The sequence below is a fragment of the Thamnophis sirtalis genome, unplaced genomic scaffold (genome assembly GCF_051295495.1).
Source record: "Thamnophis sirtalis isolate CommonGarterSnake01/CBP01778 unplaced genomic scaffold, rThaSir2_p1.2 scaffold_10, whole genome shotgun sequence".
NCBI lineage: Eukaryota > Metazoa > Chordata > Lepidosauria > Squamata > Natricidae > Thamnophis > Thamnophis sirtalis.
This window is the reverse complement of record NW_028261390.1, coordinates 15,508,680-15,524,928: the sequence shown is the minus strand read 5'-3', so window position 1 is coordinate 15,524,928 and position 16,249 is coordinate 15,508,680. Positions and strand designations below refer to the sequence as shown.

Here is a 16,249-nt window from a genome sequence, read left to right as displayed (position 1 = left end):
TTACCCACCTCGGAAGGATGGAAGGCTGAGTCAACCCTGAGCCGGTGAGATTTGAACAGCCGAACTGTAGAACTGCAGTCAGCTGAAGTAGCCTGCAGTGCTGCATTTAACCACTGCGCCACCTCGGCTCTTTGTCCAAGTTGGATTAGACACACAAGTAATTTGTGTTTAAATTTAAATTTTAAAATCAAATATCCCAGAGATTGCCTTTTATTTTGCTTTGTCCACTGCAAACTGTCTGGCGCCTGCAACTGATAAAATATCATTATTTTAAATGAGCCATGGTGGCACAGTGGAGTTCAATATTGCGGGCGACTTCTGCTGCCTGCAATTTGGTAGTTCAAATCTCCCCAGACTCAAGGTTGACTCAGCCTTCTATCCTTCTGAGGTGAGTAAAATGAGGACCTAGATTGTTGGGGGCAAAATGCTGACTCTGTAAAACTGTTAGAGAGGGCTGTAAAAGCACTGTAAAGTGACAAGTGCTATTGCTTTTATATTCGTTGCATCATTGCACAGATACAGGAAAGGGGAGATTAAATTGGAGACAAATGAAAACACACTCTCTTTGGTTTAGCGATGGAGGGATGATTTGAGTGGAAGTTAGCACACCTCAAGTTGGCCTACATTCTCTAAATGGAATAGAGAAAATTAAATCAACGTGCTGTGATAATTTTCACTTTCTCACCCTGATTTGTAGTTCTTCTTAGAGTGACATAAATATCTTAGATCTGTGTCACTCCAAATTCAGATCACGCTGCATCTAGGGATGTTTCTGAAGTTTGTTCAGAAATGTAGGTTAAAACACTGCTAAGTGGGGCTAACTTTTCCTTTCGTTGTCATAAAATTTCAGGTGAAAATTTGTTTCTAGTAAAACTGAAAGCAAGGTTTATTATTTTTTAAACAGCTTAATCACAGGGGTGGCAGCACTTAGCCAACCATGGCTGATCTAGAAAAAGCTCAGCAGGAACAGGTGTGCCTAGTAATTGGACAGGAGACCAGCAAGAAATCCCAGAGCTGTAGAGAATTTGAAAAAAAACGAAAATCCGAAAGAACGCAAGGACAAACTACTCATTTATTATTACCAGGAAAAATAATGAATGTGTCCATAAAGTCACCAGAAGTTAAGTTGAGGATTTCTTGGCTTTCCATTGGCTTTTTCAAGAACAGGCTTTTTTTAAGGACCAGAATGTTTGAAATATTGCATTCTTGCATAAAAATGCATGGATACATTCATATTACATTCAATATTTCAGACCCCTAGTGACATTCCTCCCATTTTTCACAGTAGGTAAATAGGGTCTAAAGAAAGGATTTCTCCGCTGTAAAAGTTAAAGGTAAATGTTCCCCTTGAACATATGTGCTAGTTGTTCCTGACTCTGGGGGCGGTGCTCATCTCCGTTTCTCTGAAGAGCCAGAGCTATCCAAAGATGTCTCCGTGGTCATGTGGCTGGCATGACTAAACACTGAAGGCACATGGAATGCTGTTACCTTCCCACCAAAGTGGTCTCTATTTTTCTACTTGCATTTTTACATGCTTTCGAACTGCTATGTTAGCAGAAGCTGGGACAAATATTGGGGGCTCACTCTGTTATACAGCATTAGGGATTAAACCTGCCAACCTTTCTGATCGACAAGCTCAGTGTCTTAGCCACTGAGTCATTGCATTCTTACCTCTTGTGACACCTTCATGAGCCTCTGTGACACTCCAGCTGCTCGGTGGAGCGTTGCGCAGGCGCTGTGCGCTCTGTGCAAGTACACGGAAGCACCAAAGAGCTCAAATACAGGTAAGGAGTTCGGGTGGGTGGGTGGGGCCTCCAGAGCATCGTACCGGAATGGTACCCGTTGTTCCGAGCAAGCACCGGTACACCCGTACCGAGGCGTACTGCCTGCAACCCACCACTGGCACATACATATGCACATATATCCTGCCTGAGCAGTCTATAGTTTTGCCTAATGGAAGGAATGATGATGGACTACAACAGCTAGCAATGCAAACTTAGAGCAAAACCAACTAAACAAACGTAGAAATATTTCCAAGGACAGAAGAGCTTAGATAAGTAAGATTTATTGTCAAAACATTATTGATCATTATGAAAGGATTCTAGCATCTACAAGTTCTATTTATAGAAAAACCAAGGGTCAAATTTCCTGTGCCCTCCTCTCTCTCTTGATGAGTACAGTGTAATGATCATCTTGTTCCTTTTGGAATCCCAAGTAAAAGACAGAGCTGTGATCAGGTGTTCTTATTTTTGTCTATGTGAAAGCTAGTATCACAGCTGGTCCTGTTTAACATGAAACTTCATTATCAGACCTCATTCTGCTTCATGACTAGATCAGTCCTGAGATAGTGAAGAGATACACGTAAATGATACAAGCCTTTGGGTCAGTGGTAGGATTCAAATTTTTTTACTACCGGTTCTGTGGGCGTGCTTGGTGGGCGTGGCATGGCTCGGTGAGCGTGGCAGGGGGAAGGATAAAATCCCCATTCCCTCCTCACTCCAGGGGAAAATTACTGCAAAATCCCCATTCCTCCAGATCAGCTGGGACTCGGGAGGCAGAGAATAGATGTGGGTGGGGCCAGTCAGAGGTGGTATTTACCGGTTCTGCAAACTACTCAAAACTTCCGCTCCCAGTTCTCCAGAACTGGTCAGAACCTGCTGAATGCCACCTCTGCTTTGGATACCTACTTAGTAGTATTATTCCATAAATTCACCTGCACGTTAACATAGCAGTAGAAATCATTACATCTGTGTAAATTGTGATACAAATATGGAAGATTTCATAGCTATATGGCACAGTCTCATTCTGATCCCTCAAAAGTTTTAGTCTTAACATTAATCATTCTGAATTTCTTTCTCACAAGTTTTCAGAAAGAATAAAAAGATACACCTAGTTTATTGCCTTGGTTGCTTTATTGATCACCTTTTCCTTTCATTTACACTGGGACAAAGAATGGCATTAGAGCTTGTTATTTTTAATTGAAAGCCAAATGTATTATCTTGATGCTGACTATCAATCAATGGCCAAAAATTGAAATAGAAACATTTAATATTCTTCTTCTGGAAGCTTGATAGCCACGGTTAAGAAAACAATATTTAAAAGAAAATGACTGATCATATAATAAGCTACAGGAAAATAAAACAACATAAAGATTTCGAACTGCATTCCAATAACTGGTCAATGAAAACCAGTCAAAAGCAATGCATCATAAAGTTATGGAGAGGATTGTTACAAGTTAAAGGAGTTGGTGAATGAAATCAGTGAGAACAACTATCATTAAAAGACTATTTACTCATATCATTAATTCTACTTTCATGCCCTAAAGAGATACAACCACAGATGTCTGAATCAATAAAACACTTGGCCCCTCAGTGCACTTTTTCAAACTGTCTTGTATTTCAGATTTAGATTATGACCAAAGAACAATAGGAGATGTGGAATTTTTCTTTTAAAGGCTGCCAAACTCTTTTAAGACACAGGAAAAACACTTAAAAATTATACTTGCAGATACTTGAAGTTGGCAGAAATTTCTTATGATCTGCTGAGGAAATCTACCTTAAAAATAATAATTCTTAGGATCTTGGTAAAGATGAGAAACCCGAAATTTCCCAAAGTTTGCAAAATTCAGTTCCTAATGCTACTCTGATTGAGATTACAATTCTCCTAACCCAGGGGTGTCAAACTCAAGGCCCAGGGGCTGGATCTGGCCTGCGGGGAGCTTAGATTTGGCTTGTGGGGGCCACCCTGGAAACAGCGAAGGCCTGCAGTGCCTCTGCCAGTGAAAATGGAGGTCGGGAGGGCTGTGTCTGTCTGTCTCAAGCTCCGTTTTCAGTGGTAGATGATTGCAGGAGATCGTGGCAGCTGAAAACGGAGCTTGGGAGCTCATTTTCGCTGGCAGAGTGCTCAGGCCACTACAGACACCCCCAACACGAGTGACTTCGAGCTGGCCATGCCCACCCTGGCCACATCCACCTCATTCCCCCCAAGGTCAAACACAACCTGATGCGGCCCTCAATGAAATCGAGTTTGACACCCCCGTCCTAACCCGTAAGAGATAATGCTCTTTTGAAATTCACATCTTCCTGTGTTGGAGGTAGATTCAATTGACCTAGTGATCTAGGATGAGGCCCTGATGGTGGATAATTTTTCTTCATACTTTTCAACAAGTTGATTCTATTAAAAAGCAAAAGGAAACTATTTCTCTCAAATACTTTTAGTCTTCTTCGTCCAGCTTTCACCTACCAACACATTAAAATCCTTAGAGAGAGAAAAAAATCCTAAGTACTGTATTTTTTGGACTATAAAATGCACTGGTGTATAAGATGCACAAAGATTTCAAAGAGGTAAGTAATAAAAAAAGTTTTTGTCTTGCCCCAGCCCCGCTGAAGTCTGCAGAGGGCTGCTGGGGGCTGAGGAAAGGCAAAAAAGCCTAATTTTTTGTGAAAAATGGCCCATTTTTTGCAAAATAGGAGCATTTTTACCTTGCCCCAGCCCTGCTGAAGTCTGCAGAGGGCTGCTGGGGGCTGAGGAAAGGCAAAAATTTCTCCCTTTTTGTGAAAACAGCCCAATTTTCATAAAAATGGGATGCGGGGACAGGGCTTCAGGAGGCAAAAATGTGTGTATTCGGTGTATAAGATGCACCAACATTTCCACGCTCGTTGGGGGGGAGAAGGTGCATCTTATACTCTGAAAAATACAGTAATAAAAACTTTCTTTTATATCACAGACCTGATTTCTTGACAGTGTTTTACTAATGGGGATTTTCTGGAAGGTAAGAGGGGTAGGTTGTCTGCTAACTTTCTAGATTAGAGAGCAGACCCAGAATTTCTCAGAGGTCTCCCATTCAAATGAGACTGATTCTGTTTAGCTTCCAGGATCAGCCAAGGTTGCTAGGAACAGCCAACTGTTAAAGCAAAACTAAAGTCCACTGTGACATGGATTAAATATTTCTTTGATGGGGTCATAGTTTCCGTCATCTTATCGCTCCTTAAATTAATTTTTTTAAAGAAGCCCTATTGCCATGCAAATCACATCACACAGGGAAATCATTTTCTCTCCAATATAGAAGAGATCATGCAAGCAGTGTGGTGGCCTATAGGTGGAGCTCTTGCCTCAGAGAAGGCTGTGAGTTCAATCCGAGATAGCAACAGATATATCTGCTGTGAGCTCTGTGTAGGCGTCAGGAAAGGCATCCGGCCTGTAAACATTCACCTCCATTCAGTCACCCCGACTCCACTCCAATGCAAGGGATTACAGGATTGTTAAAAAAAGAGAGAGAGAGAGAGAGAGACTACGCAGCAATTGCTCTCTCTTAAACTGGAGCTAAGTTTACAAACTTAAATAAAAACAGGGAGAATGTCTCCATTCCAAATTTAAATGAACACCTAGCCCTTATTTCCTAGTTTATTGGCTCACAGCTATCTTGTCAAGGTGCACAGTGACCTCAGGAAAGTTTAGCTCTGGCTAATAGTTGCACTGGAAGCAATTCCTTCTGTTTAGGTACTGAACTACCTGAGATATTATTTTTAGCCGTGTCGAGCATTTCAAAACCACTATTACTTACTGCATGTTATCTGTTTTAAATTAAAAATGACAGCCTCCCAGAAATCTCAGGAAATGTATTTTATATTTAGTGGCAGCTTCCAATCCAAGGCCTGGTGTGGCTAGAAAGAATAGCAAACAGTGAAGCACTTCTGTCATGCATTAATCCTCATGATGATTTTATTCACCCAGAAATAAAATGAGGCCATTTATCAGGGCTGCTGTAAATAAGTAACATTTGGGGGGGGGGGAATCTTCATCGTTTTTTTTAAAGGTTGTCCATCCTGATGCTTTTTCTTCTCAGAAGCATATAAATAAGAACAAGCAGTGAAAAATGATGGGTACAATATCTGCTGCTTTGCCATTTCTTTACTTTAGTCAGCTAAAGGTTCTCAATAAATCTTAACATAATGCTCAAATACTTTTTTAAAAAGTAGGTTGTTTCCTCATGTCACAGGCTGATTGGTTAATAGCATCATTCTCTTCCCCTCCGCATAAAATGTTATATTCTTCTTCTTATGCCATATCCGTCATCGGATGTTGGCAATCATGTTGGTGATCCTATTTTCATTAATAGCTGCACGAAAAAGTGCTGCTGAGTTTTGTCCAAACCAGTCCCTTAGATTTTGAAGCCATGATGTTCTTCTTCTGCCTGGACCTCATTTGCCTTCAATCTTTCCCTGGAGGATTAAATGAAGTATGGCATATTTTCCCGGATGTCACATCACATGTTTGTTGTGGCTCGCCAATGGCCAACAGAGCTGGCAGCAGATTCGGACAGTGAGGAGGTTGGGGAGGAACATGGGCCAGTCCTGGAGTCTGGGGAAGGCTCTGATGAGGGCTCTGTGTCGGAGGCAGAGAGGGGACCAGAGCTGTATGCCAGTTATCAGCTGCCTTCGGAATCAGACATAAGTGAGGCAGATAAACAGCTGGAGCCTATTCCCAGTGTGCACATGCGCAGAGTTGCCAAATGAAGGGAACAGCTAAAGAACAGGCAGTAAGGCCACAGGTGGATCATGAATGGCCCCTCCTAGAGGAAATAAAAGAGGAGCGAAAGGGAAGTGGAATTTGCAGGAGACAATTAGTTCACTTAATTGATTCGTGACGCTCCGAGACTCCTTGTCAAGTTTTGCAGATATCAGCCTGTCAGCTCTCCAAGCCAGATAAGGTCTGTGACTGGAAATCCTCCCTTGAAAGACTTTGCTGGATGTGAATGAGCAGAATTCACAGCAAATTAATAAAAGGGGTTTTTCTCAGGACCAGGAGTTTGCTTCAGGCTCTCGGGAAGCCTAGGTGAGAACAATGCCCAAAATATTCTGACTTTCGCTTTTTAATGGCTTTGATGATCTCCCTTGGCTTTCCCAGGCGGCTTATCACCTCCCCATTTCTGATTTTGTCAACTCAGCTTATACGTAACAGCTGCCTGTAAATCCACATTTCAGATGCTTCTAGTCTCTTCAAGTGGCTTCCTGTCAGAGACCAACTCTCCACTCCGTAGAGCAGGATAGAAAAGATGTAACATCGGACAAGCCTGATTTTCAATCTTAGGCTTATGTCGTGATGGCAGAAGACCTTTTATATTAGACTCTGCAATGTACAAAAGGGTCACTATAATAATGACGAATGCTGTTATTTGTTCATAAATGGCCACATGCAAACACGACTCTTCAGTGGAAATCAAAGCATGAGAGCCTTGGTGGTAAGAGTGCAGTATTGCAGCCTAATTCTGCCCACAGTCTGGAGCGTGATCCTGATGAACTCAAGGTTGACTTAGCCTTCCATCTTTCTGAGGTTGGAAAAATGAGGAGCCAGGTTGTTGGGGACAATATGCTGACATTGTAAACTGCTCCAAGGATGCTGTGACCATGGTGGGTTGCCAAAAATTTTTTACCAGTTCAGGCCTGCTCCTGCGTATGTGCATAAGCATCTGGGTGAGTGGGCAGACCCTCCCACCGTGCTACTACCGGTTCGCCTGATCTGGCCCAAACCGGGAGCAACCTATGTCTGTACTGTGAATCTCTATAGAGCAGTGTACTGTATAAGTCTAAGCACTGTTGTTAATGTCTCAGTGGCGCAGTGGTTAGAGTACAGTACTGCAGGCTAATTCTGCTGATTGGCGGCTGCCTGCAATTTGGCAGTTCAAATCCCACCAGGCTCAAGGTTACCTTGTGTTTCTTTGACCTTCGCCTTTTTTTGTATATGCCTTGCATGATATGAAATCCCAAGACATCGTCTCCAGGGGAGCAAAGCACTTTATCTGCTGTTTTTCTTTGTAGTTTTAAGATTGGTTCTATGCCAATTCTTTCTCTTACTATCTCATTTCTGATTTTATCTCTTCTGGTCACTCCAGCAGCTTTTCTCACATATCTCATTTCCATGGTGACTAATTTTCATTTATGTTTTATTGCAAGGATCCATGTTTGGTATTGGTAACATAGGGTGGGGATGAATATTCTTGGAACATTGCCTTCTTGTATTCAAGTGTAAAATAATAGGATATACCCAGTGGTGGGATCCTCCCAGTTTAACAACCGGTTCAGTGATTGCGCATGCGCAGTTTGAAGAAATCTTCACTTCCGGGTTTCATCGGTAACACAGCTGATTTGCGCCGCAATCTGCTCTGCGGCGTGAATCAGGTGAGAAAATAAAGGTACTAAAATAGCGTGGGTGGGTGGGTGGGCCCATCTGGTTATCAGGCTGAAATGGCGTGACCCAAAAAATGCGCGCCCGACAAAACCGCAACGTCAAAAGCGCGCCCACAAAAGCGCGCTGACAAAACCGCGCCCACAAAAGCGTGATTAGGGTTAGGGTAAAGGTTAGGTTTAGGGTTAGGGTAGGGTTAGGGTTATTACATTGTTTTCTCATCCCACTATGTTGTTTGTTGATGGCGCACTTTTGTCGGCGCGCATTTGTCAGCGCGCTTTTGTGGGCGCGATTTCGACGTCGCGGTTTTCTCGCCGCGGTTTTGTCAGCGTGCATTTGTCAGTGAACCCTGAAATGGTTTGCTCCCAGCTGATCATCAGAGCTACCAGAACTGGTAGAATCTCACCCCTGGATATACCAATCATGACAGTCATTTGTTAGAACAGACATTTCCCTCCCCTCATATTAGCTATTTTGTGAGACTGTGCATAATATGATTTTAGGACTTTGCTAACTTAGCTTTGACTCTTGATTTTCTCGGTCAAAAAGAAACAGCCCATCCCTAGTATGGGAGGAATGCTGAAAATCCATCTATCATATTGATGTGAATGTTCAACCTTTTTCTGCTTACCTGTACATATTTTAGAAATGTAAACTACTGGGCCTTTCTTCTTGGTAGCAGCAGAGTTGTCAAGATAAGACATTTATTAAATGGCTTAGACTGAGAATAGAGAAAGGTTCACTTAAAAAAAAAATCCAAAATGACAAGAAGAACATTTTGAATCCTGGAAAGAATTGCACAATAGCAGTAGCAATAGCAGTAGACTTATATACCGCTTCATAGGCCTTCAGGTCTCTCTAAGCGGTTTACAGAGAGTCAGCATATTGCCCCCAACAATCTGGGTCCTCATTTTACCCACCTCGGAAGGATGGAAGGCTGAGTCAACCCTGAGCCGGTGAGATTTGAACCGCTGACCTGCTGATCTAGCAGTAGACTGCAGTGCTGCATTTAACCACTGCGCCACCTTGGCTCTTCGGAACAGCTAACTTGTTAATTTAATCTGATGCACATCATGCTAAATAGAAATGCTAATTCAACTGCTGGTGACTACATGGTCAAAAGTATAATATTTGCCTTGAAAAAGTCCATAGCTTTTTCAAAGAAATTCTAGAATACCAAAATAACAGAATAACAAAGTTGGAAGGGACCTTGGAGGTCTTCTAGTCCAACTCCCTGCTCAAGCTGAAAACCCTATGCCATTTGTCCAATCTCTTCTTACAAACCTCCAGTATTTTTCAGAGAAAACATTAACTGAGAACTCTCACTGCAAGAATACAGTATGATATTAATTTCAAAGCACAAAGACCTAGGTTCTTATTTTGTGATGTTAATTGGATGAGCATCAAATTAGCTTTGACACAGAAACTTACACACATCACTTTGGCCTTTTTGTATTATCCCAATTTAGTTTATTAGAATAGAAAATGTATGTTTATCCTGTACAACTAGGCGGTGTTGAAGAACAGCGCACAGGCACGGAGTAACTTATGGTGTTGTTGGAGCACAGCTGCCAGCATCTTTCTAATATCCAATATTAAGCCACAGTGATGTCAACTGAAAGATTTCACATTAGCTCACAATTATTATTTGTTTTGGCCTGAAGTCCAAACATTTGACATTAATTATATTAAGTTTCAACATTTAGTGTGCTCCCCAGCTTTTCTCAAGTGTTAAATGTAATGCACTTGTTCTGTTGAATTGATAATTGGGACAGAGGAGCATATGAGACTAGTTATTGGTTAGACAATGTTCTGACAATTTAGAGGGATGGATGGATCGACAGACAGACAGACAGACAGACATTGAATTATGTCCCTTGCCATAGCTTTTTTCCATCTGCAAAACCAATGACAGTTGAAGAAACCCATATAAAATAAGACAAACCTCCATTTCTGTCTCCAATAGTCTGAATGAAATTTTAAGTTCAATCATCCTCATTCAGAACAAAGGCCTAATCTGGCCATATTATCCAGAATTGTTTTGTAATTGATGGTAGAGAAGACCACCAGTAGTCCAAGAGGACCATAAGGGATGCACTCATTTTATTCATTTAACAACCTAGATCTTATATCAATGCAAATAAAACAATTTTAGCACAGATATTAACCCCAAATTTAATTGAAATGGGTTCAGAGCAACAGTATTATCAACATCCATTCTTAAATGCCTTTTCCAGTATCCCAATATCACGCATTGGCTTCTATAATTGAAATTTCCATTGTGTCCACAAATGTTGGGATGACATGTTTTAACTCTACACCATGGGTAAAATTTATCTCATTTTTAATTGGGGTACACTCCTTTGTAAATATTACAATTATTATTCTATAATTAACAGTGAATTTAAGAAGGCTTGTTGATGCCCAGGATGTGAGACAAAATAGACAGAAGATAAAATTGAAATGTGTTGGAAAAGACTACCCCCTCCCCCCGCAAAAAAATCAGATCTATATCTATAATTGATTTTTCTTTAAAAAAATGTAATTCCACTTACCAACACAGTAACTACACGAAGAACTACTCCCCGCATGTTATTTTCCAGTCTTCTATCTGTTAGTGATCCATTGAGACCAGTGCCAGGATTCCAGCAGCCCAGCTGAAAAATAGAAAAAAGAAAAAGAAAGGATGTGTCACATCAATGGTCACAAAACCTGGTGAGTTGCTTCTATATAGATAGTGTGCGCATATATAGGTAAAGGTAAAGGTTCCCCTCGCACATATGTGCTAGTCATTCCCAACTCTAGGGGGCAGTGGTCATCTCTGTTTCAAAGCCAAAGAGCCAGCACTGTCTGAAGGCGTCTCCGTGGTCATGTGGCCGGCAATGCTAAACACCAAAGGCACACAGAACATTGTTACCTTCCCACCAAAGGTGGTTCCTATTTTTCTACTTGCATTTTTTACGTGCTTTCAAACTGCTAAGTTGGCAGAAGCTGGGACAAGTAACGGGAGCTCACTCCATTATGTGACGCTAGGGATTCAAACCACTGAACTGCCAACCTTTCTGATTGACAAGCTCAGCATCTTAGCCACAGAGCCACTGCGTCCCTTATGTGTTTGTATACAGATACACAAAAAAGGATGGTTTTTTTCTAATTTCATCAATGGATTGAATTCAACCTGGGCTTGAAGAATATCTTCTCTACATTGCTTCAAAGTTACAAAATGTATTCCCTGTTTATTTGTCACTCTGCCTTCAGGAAATGACTTAGACTTTCTTCTTCAGCCAGACTTTCTGGGACTTTGTGTAACTTTTTGCCTTTGAAAATTGCTCTGAATTTTGAACTGAGAGCCTGATGGAAGGAAAGACTAAATACACAGAACCAATAAATAAATGATTTCTTCGATATCAGCCTCCTGCAGAGCCCATGATTGAAAATCTCTACAATGTCTCCCTGACTACATGAAATCCTGACGAACATGTATCTTTTTTTTTGTTTTGTTTTTAATGCCAGGAATGGGGAACAATTGTTATGGATCCTCTTAAGCATTCTGGCATCACTTTTTCTCCTTTGACATTTTATGAGATTATTCAGTAACTACCATCTTCTTTTCCACCACAAAGAGATCTACTTCTATGCTCAGCTTCAGAGCTCAATGTTTTGGTAAAGTTCAGAGGGACCTAACAGAATAACAGGGTTGGAATGGGACCCCGTGTTGTAGCCCACCAGCAGCCAGCAGAGATGGCAACAGATTTGAACACTGAGGAGGTTGGGGAGGAACATGGGCCAGTCCTGGAGTCTGTGGAAGGCTTGGACGAGGGCTCTGCGTCGCAGGCAGAGAGAGTACTAAGACCATCTGGTAGTTATTTGCTGCCTCCAGAGCCTCTGGGGTCTGACATCAGCAAGGCACAAGAACAATGGGAGCCGGTTTCCAATGTGCGCATGCACAGAACTGCCAGAAGACAAGGACAATTCAGAAAACAGGGTCGACTTTGGAGTAAGGCTTGGAGATGATTGGCCCCTCCAATAAGACATAAAAGAGGAGTGAAAGGGATGTAAGCTTTTGCAGGAAGCAATTAGTTCATCTTGTTGGTTCAAGCTTTGAAAAGTTCTGTTGGGCTCTGTGCTAAGTTTGGCCTTCCTCTGCATTTGGCAATTAAGTCTCTGGCAGCACTCTCAGTGGAGATAAGGTGGGTGTTTATCAACAGTCTTTTTTGTATTTGTATTTATTTGTATTTATTGCACATTTATAGGCCGCCCTTTTCCCTGAGGGGACTCAGGGCGGCTTACAATCAAAGGGGAAAGGGAGTGTAGGACAAATACAAAAAGAGGTGTGAACAAAGGTAAATTAAACAGTAAAACACAACATTCACTCAACATTCGGGAGGGGCGAAAGTAGACTTATCCCCAGGCCTGACGGGCTAGCCAGTTCTTGAGGGCTGCGCGGAAGGCCTGGACGGTGGTGAGGGTACGAATCTCCACGGGGAGATTGTTCCATAGCGTCGGAGCCGCAACAGAGAAGGCTCTCCTCCGAGTAGTCGCCAGTCGGCACTGACTGGCGGATGGAATACGGAGGAGGCCAACTCTATGCGATCTGACAGTCTCCCGAAAGACTGTGGCAACTCGAGCAGACATCTGTGGGAACCTGTTTGTGAAGGCTTGCAGACTGTTAATGACCATAATTTACAGCCGTATAAATAAAAGAGGGTTAAGATTGTGATTTATGCTTTCTCCGGAAGCCTAGGTCAGAACACCTGGGGGGTCCTCCAGTCTAGTCCCCTGCTCAAACAGGAGACCCTATACTACTTGTGTCAAACTTGTCACATCATGTTGCCGTCACGTGATGTATCACGTTTTCCCGCTTCATGGAGCTGGGGTGGGCATGACCTGTGTGACGCATCCACCCCGTGGGCTGCCAGGTTGACGCCCCTGCCCTGTATTATTTCAGGCAAATGGCTGTCCTGTCTTTTTTTAAAAGCCTCCAGTGATGGAGCATTGACAACTTCTGAAGGCAAGCCAGCCCACTAATTAATTGTTCTCACTGTCAGGAAATTTCTCCCTATTTCCTAGGGCAGGGGATAGCAAGATGAACTAGATGGGGAAACTTTGTAACAGCCTCCCACTACTCAAAGCCAGCTGCTGCTCCTGTTTGTAGAAAAATATCTTTAAAAGAAAAGTAATGAGTTTTTATTCAAAGTAGTCATAGATCGGTTTTGCTCCCCATCCACCCCCCGATAATTTAATCACTGCCATCTTCCGGATGAATGAAAAACGAGTCTTCTGCCTTAACAAAATAGGACATTAAAACTGCTAGGTTGAGCTCTATAAGCACATTACTTTTATTCCGAACTATTATTTTTAGTTACATAAAGGAACTAATTAGAATTTAGATCCAATAAGCCCAGTCAAACATGTGGATAGTCTGATTACCAGAGATGCTTTCGCCAAATATAAAACTAAGGGAAGAATACAAAAATTGTTCTTTTTGGAGGTCAACAAAAGCCTATTTTACTTATGTTCATTAATCTCTATTTTTATATAATTAACTTTTTAGCCTAGCTCCATTCTAAGATGTGTTTGAGGGGGCTATGGGAGGAGATGAAATGATAGCACAGCCCTAAGATAAAACAAACATTTTATCTCAATCTCCTTTCCTTGTTTAAATTGGCACTGTTTGCTTTCCAATGTCCACATTTCATTTTCAATTCTCTACTGGCATTTAATGGCAGTCAAACTCATGACAAATGCGTGCTTCCAGGCAAAGCAAAACATAACATTGATTTTTCAGGACTGGAGTTGTTTGTTTGAGATTCATTAGTATTGATCATCTTTTATAAATTAGGTTTGAATGGTTTGTTCCAATACTAGAGAACTACCTAAGGATTATTCTGGAAATATGATGTGCTATAAGTACAGGTACACCAGTGGTGGGTTTCAATTTTTTTTAGAACCTCTGCTATAGGTGTGAGCTACTTTGTGGGAGTGGCTTGCCGGCTATGTGACTGGGTGGGAGTGGCTTACCAGCCATGTGACCGAGTGGGAGTGGCTTGGCAATTGTGTGACCGGGTGGGAGTGGCTTGGCAGTCGTGTGACCGGGTGGGTGTGCCAACTTGTAAAATGTGGTGAAACTCACTTAACAACGCTCTTGCTTAGCAACCAAAATGTTGGCTCAGAAACTCTGGCATTTGAAGCACACAAGTCTTAAAGCTGCCAAGTTACAAGACCCTTGCACCCATAAACCTTTAGAAAAAAACCTAGGGGTTTTCAAACTTAGCAGCTTTAAGACTTGTGGACTTCAACTCCCAGAATTCCTCCTCTCACTCTTCATCTTGACGATGTGCGGATGGGCGGGGGGAGGGAGGGAGCTGGAACTGGTTCTAAACGGCACTGTAGATTTGTGGAACCTCTTCTATAGAAGAGGTTAGAACTGGCAGGAACCCACCCTTGATGTACACTAAGAGTGATTAACATGTGGCTGATAGGATGAATATAATATTGTCCTCATCTCTCTCTCTCTCTCCCTCCCCCTCTCTCTCCCTTCTTTCCCCCTCTCTCTCCCCCTCCCTCCGTCTCTATTTTTCTCTCCTTCAAAGGTCATAAAATTTCCCTTCCACATTCTTGCTTTTTGATCTATTTCACTTTAAAAAACCCAAAACTATGCTACACCATCTGGAATTCTACAGCAAAGAATAGGCATTTTTAAAGAAAGTTGATTTCTAGATTGATTTTATGGACTTACAAAGCACGTTTAATCATTGTACTGAATATTGGAACATATGGGATACCTTTTTCATTGTTAAACCCTTTTCTGATTATCTGCTAAGCATGCTGTTTTTCTCAATATATTTATATATATCAATAGTCCCCTTCATGCACTACAGGAATTCTTCATGTGAAGATTGGAGAGTAAGATCCCACACTGGACATATGCAATAAAGATGGAGATTCCCAACAGGAAAACAATATATGTAAAATTGTACCAACAAGTCCTAGAATTTCAGTCCCTCACTCTCTATTAATAGTATAGCCTTTATTGTCATTGTACATCATGTATACGATGAAATTAATGCCTATGTGGGAAAGTATACATATACTTTCTGATTGTTAATAATTTTTTTAAAAAATATTTCTTATAGGCGATCTGTTTCAGAGAAGGACTTTAAAATGTTAAAGTATCAAAACAGTGTATAAATGTTAAAAATTTAGAACGAGGCAAGAATAGCAATAGCAATTAAAGTATACACAGTTTTATATAGTGTTTTATAGCATTCTCTGAGAGCTTTACAATGTCAGCCTATTTGCCCTTAACAATCTGTGTCCTTATTTTACCATCCTCAGAAGGATGGAAGGCTGAGTCAAACTTGAGTCGGTCAGTATTGATCTTCTGGCTATGGGCAGAGTTAGCCTGCAATACAGCATTCTAACCACGGATATTGATTAAAATTATTAAACACTGTTAAAATTAATTGAAAGATGAAGGGTGAGCTTTCAGGACATTATTATTATAAGTGACTACATAATTATCTTACATAATTACAATCAAAAAATAAGTTCTAAAGTTAAAGACTCTCAGTTCTATTTTATTTTGAATGCTTATCTTAATTCTTAATTCGATTCCTAACACTAAATCTTAATACTATGCAGAAATGAAGGATATTAAACATATTTTCTTCTGCATCTAAAACCTGTTGGTTCGTTCCTATATCATCACTCTTTCTTTACATCTAAAATTGATTTTCTGTTTCACCCACAATAATCTTTTCATTTAGTTTGACTTTCTAATATAAGCTTGGTTTAAAATGTAAAAAGCAAGGTTTTTACGAGGTCCCGGGATACAAAGGGTTAATTTCTTTACCACTTCACCTTGTTTCTGAGTTGTTGAGCCATCCTTTGACTATCACTTGTATAGGTAAGATCAGCAGTGCAAAATTGCTTTCACAACATTTGCTCAACCTTACTTAGAAAATGTTGTTATAGTCAAAGAATTCCTTCTATAAACCAGCTATAAGCCTAGGGATGAAGTCCATCAATTAAACATTTTTTTACACCATAACTACAAATTTAG

At 41.1% G+C, this 16,249-nt stretch overlaps 1 protein-coding gene across 1 annotated transcript in view; it reads right to left on the bottom strand.

The window, feature by feature from the left end:
* Positions 1-16,249, bottom strand: part of GRID2 (glutamate ionotropic receptor delta type subunit 2) — a 1,117,957-nt gene that overhangs the window by 239,516 nt on the left and 862,192 nt on the right. The window contains exon 9 of the mRNA XM_087724106.1: positions 10,740-10,841. Within this exon, the coding sequence (XP_087580232.1) occupies positions 10,740-10,841 (102 nt within the window). The remainder of the gene's footprint in view (positions 1-10,739; positions 10,842-16,249) is intronic.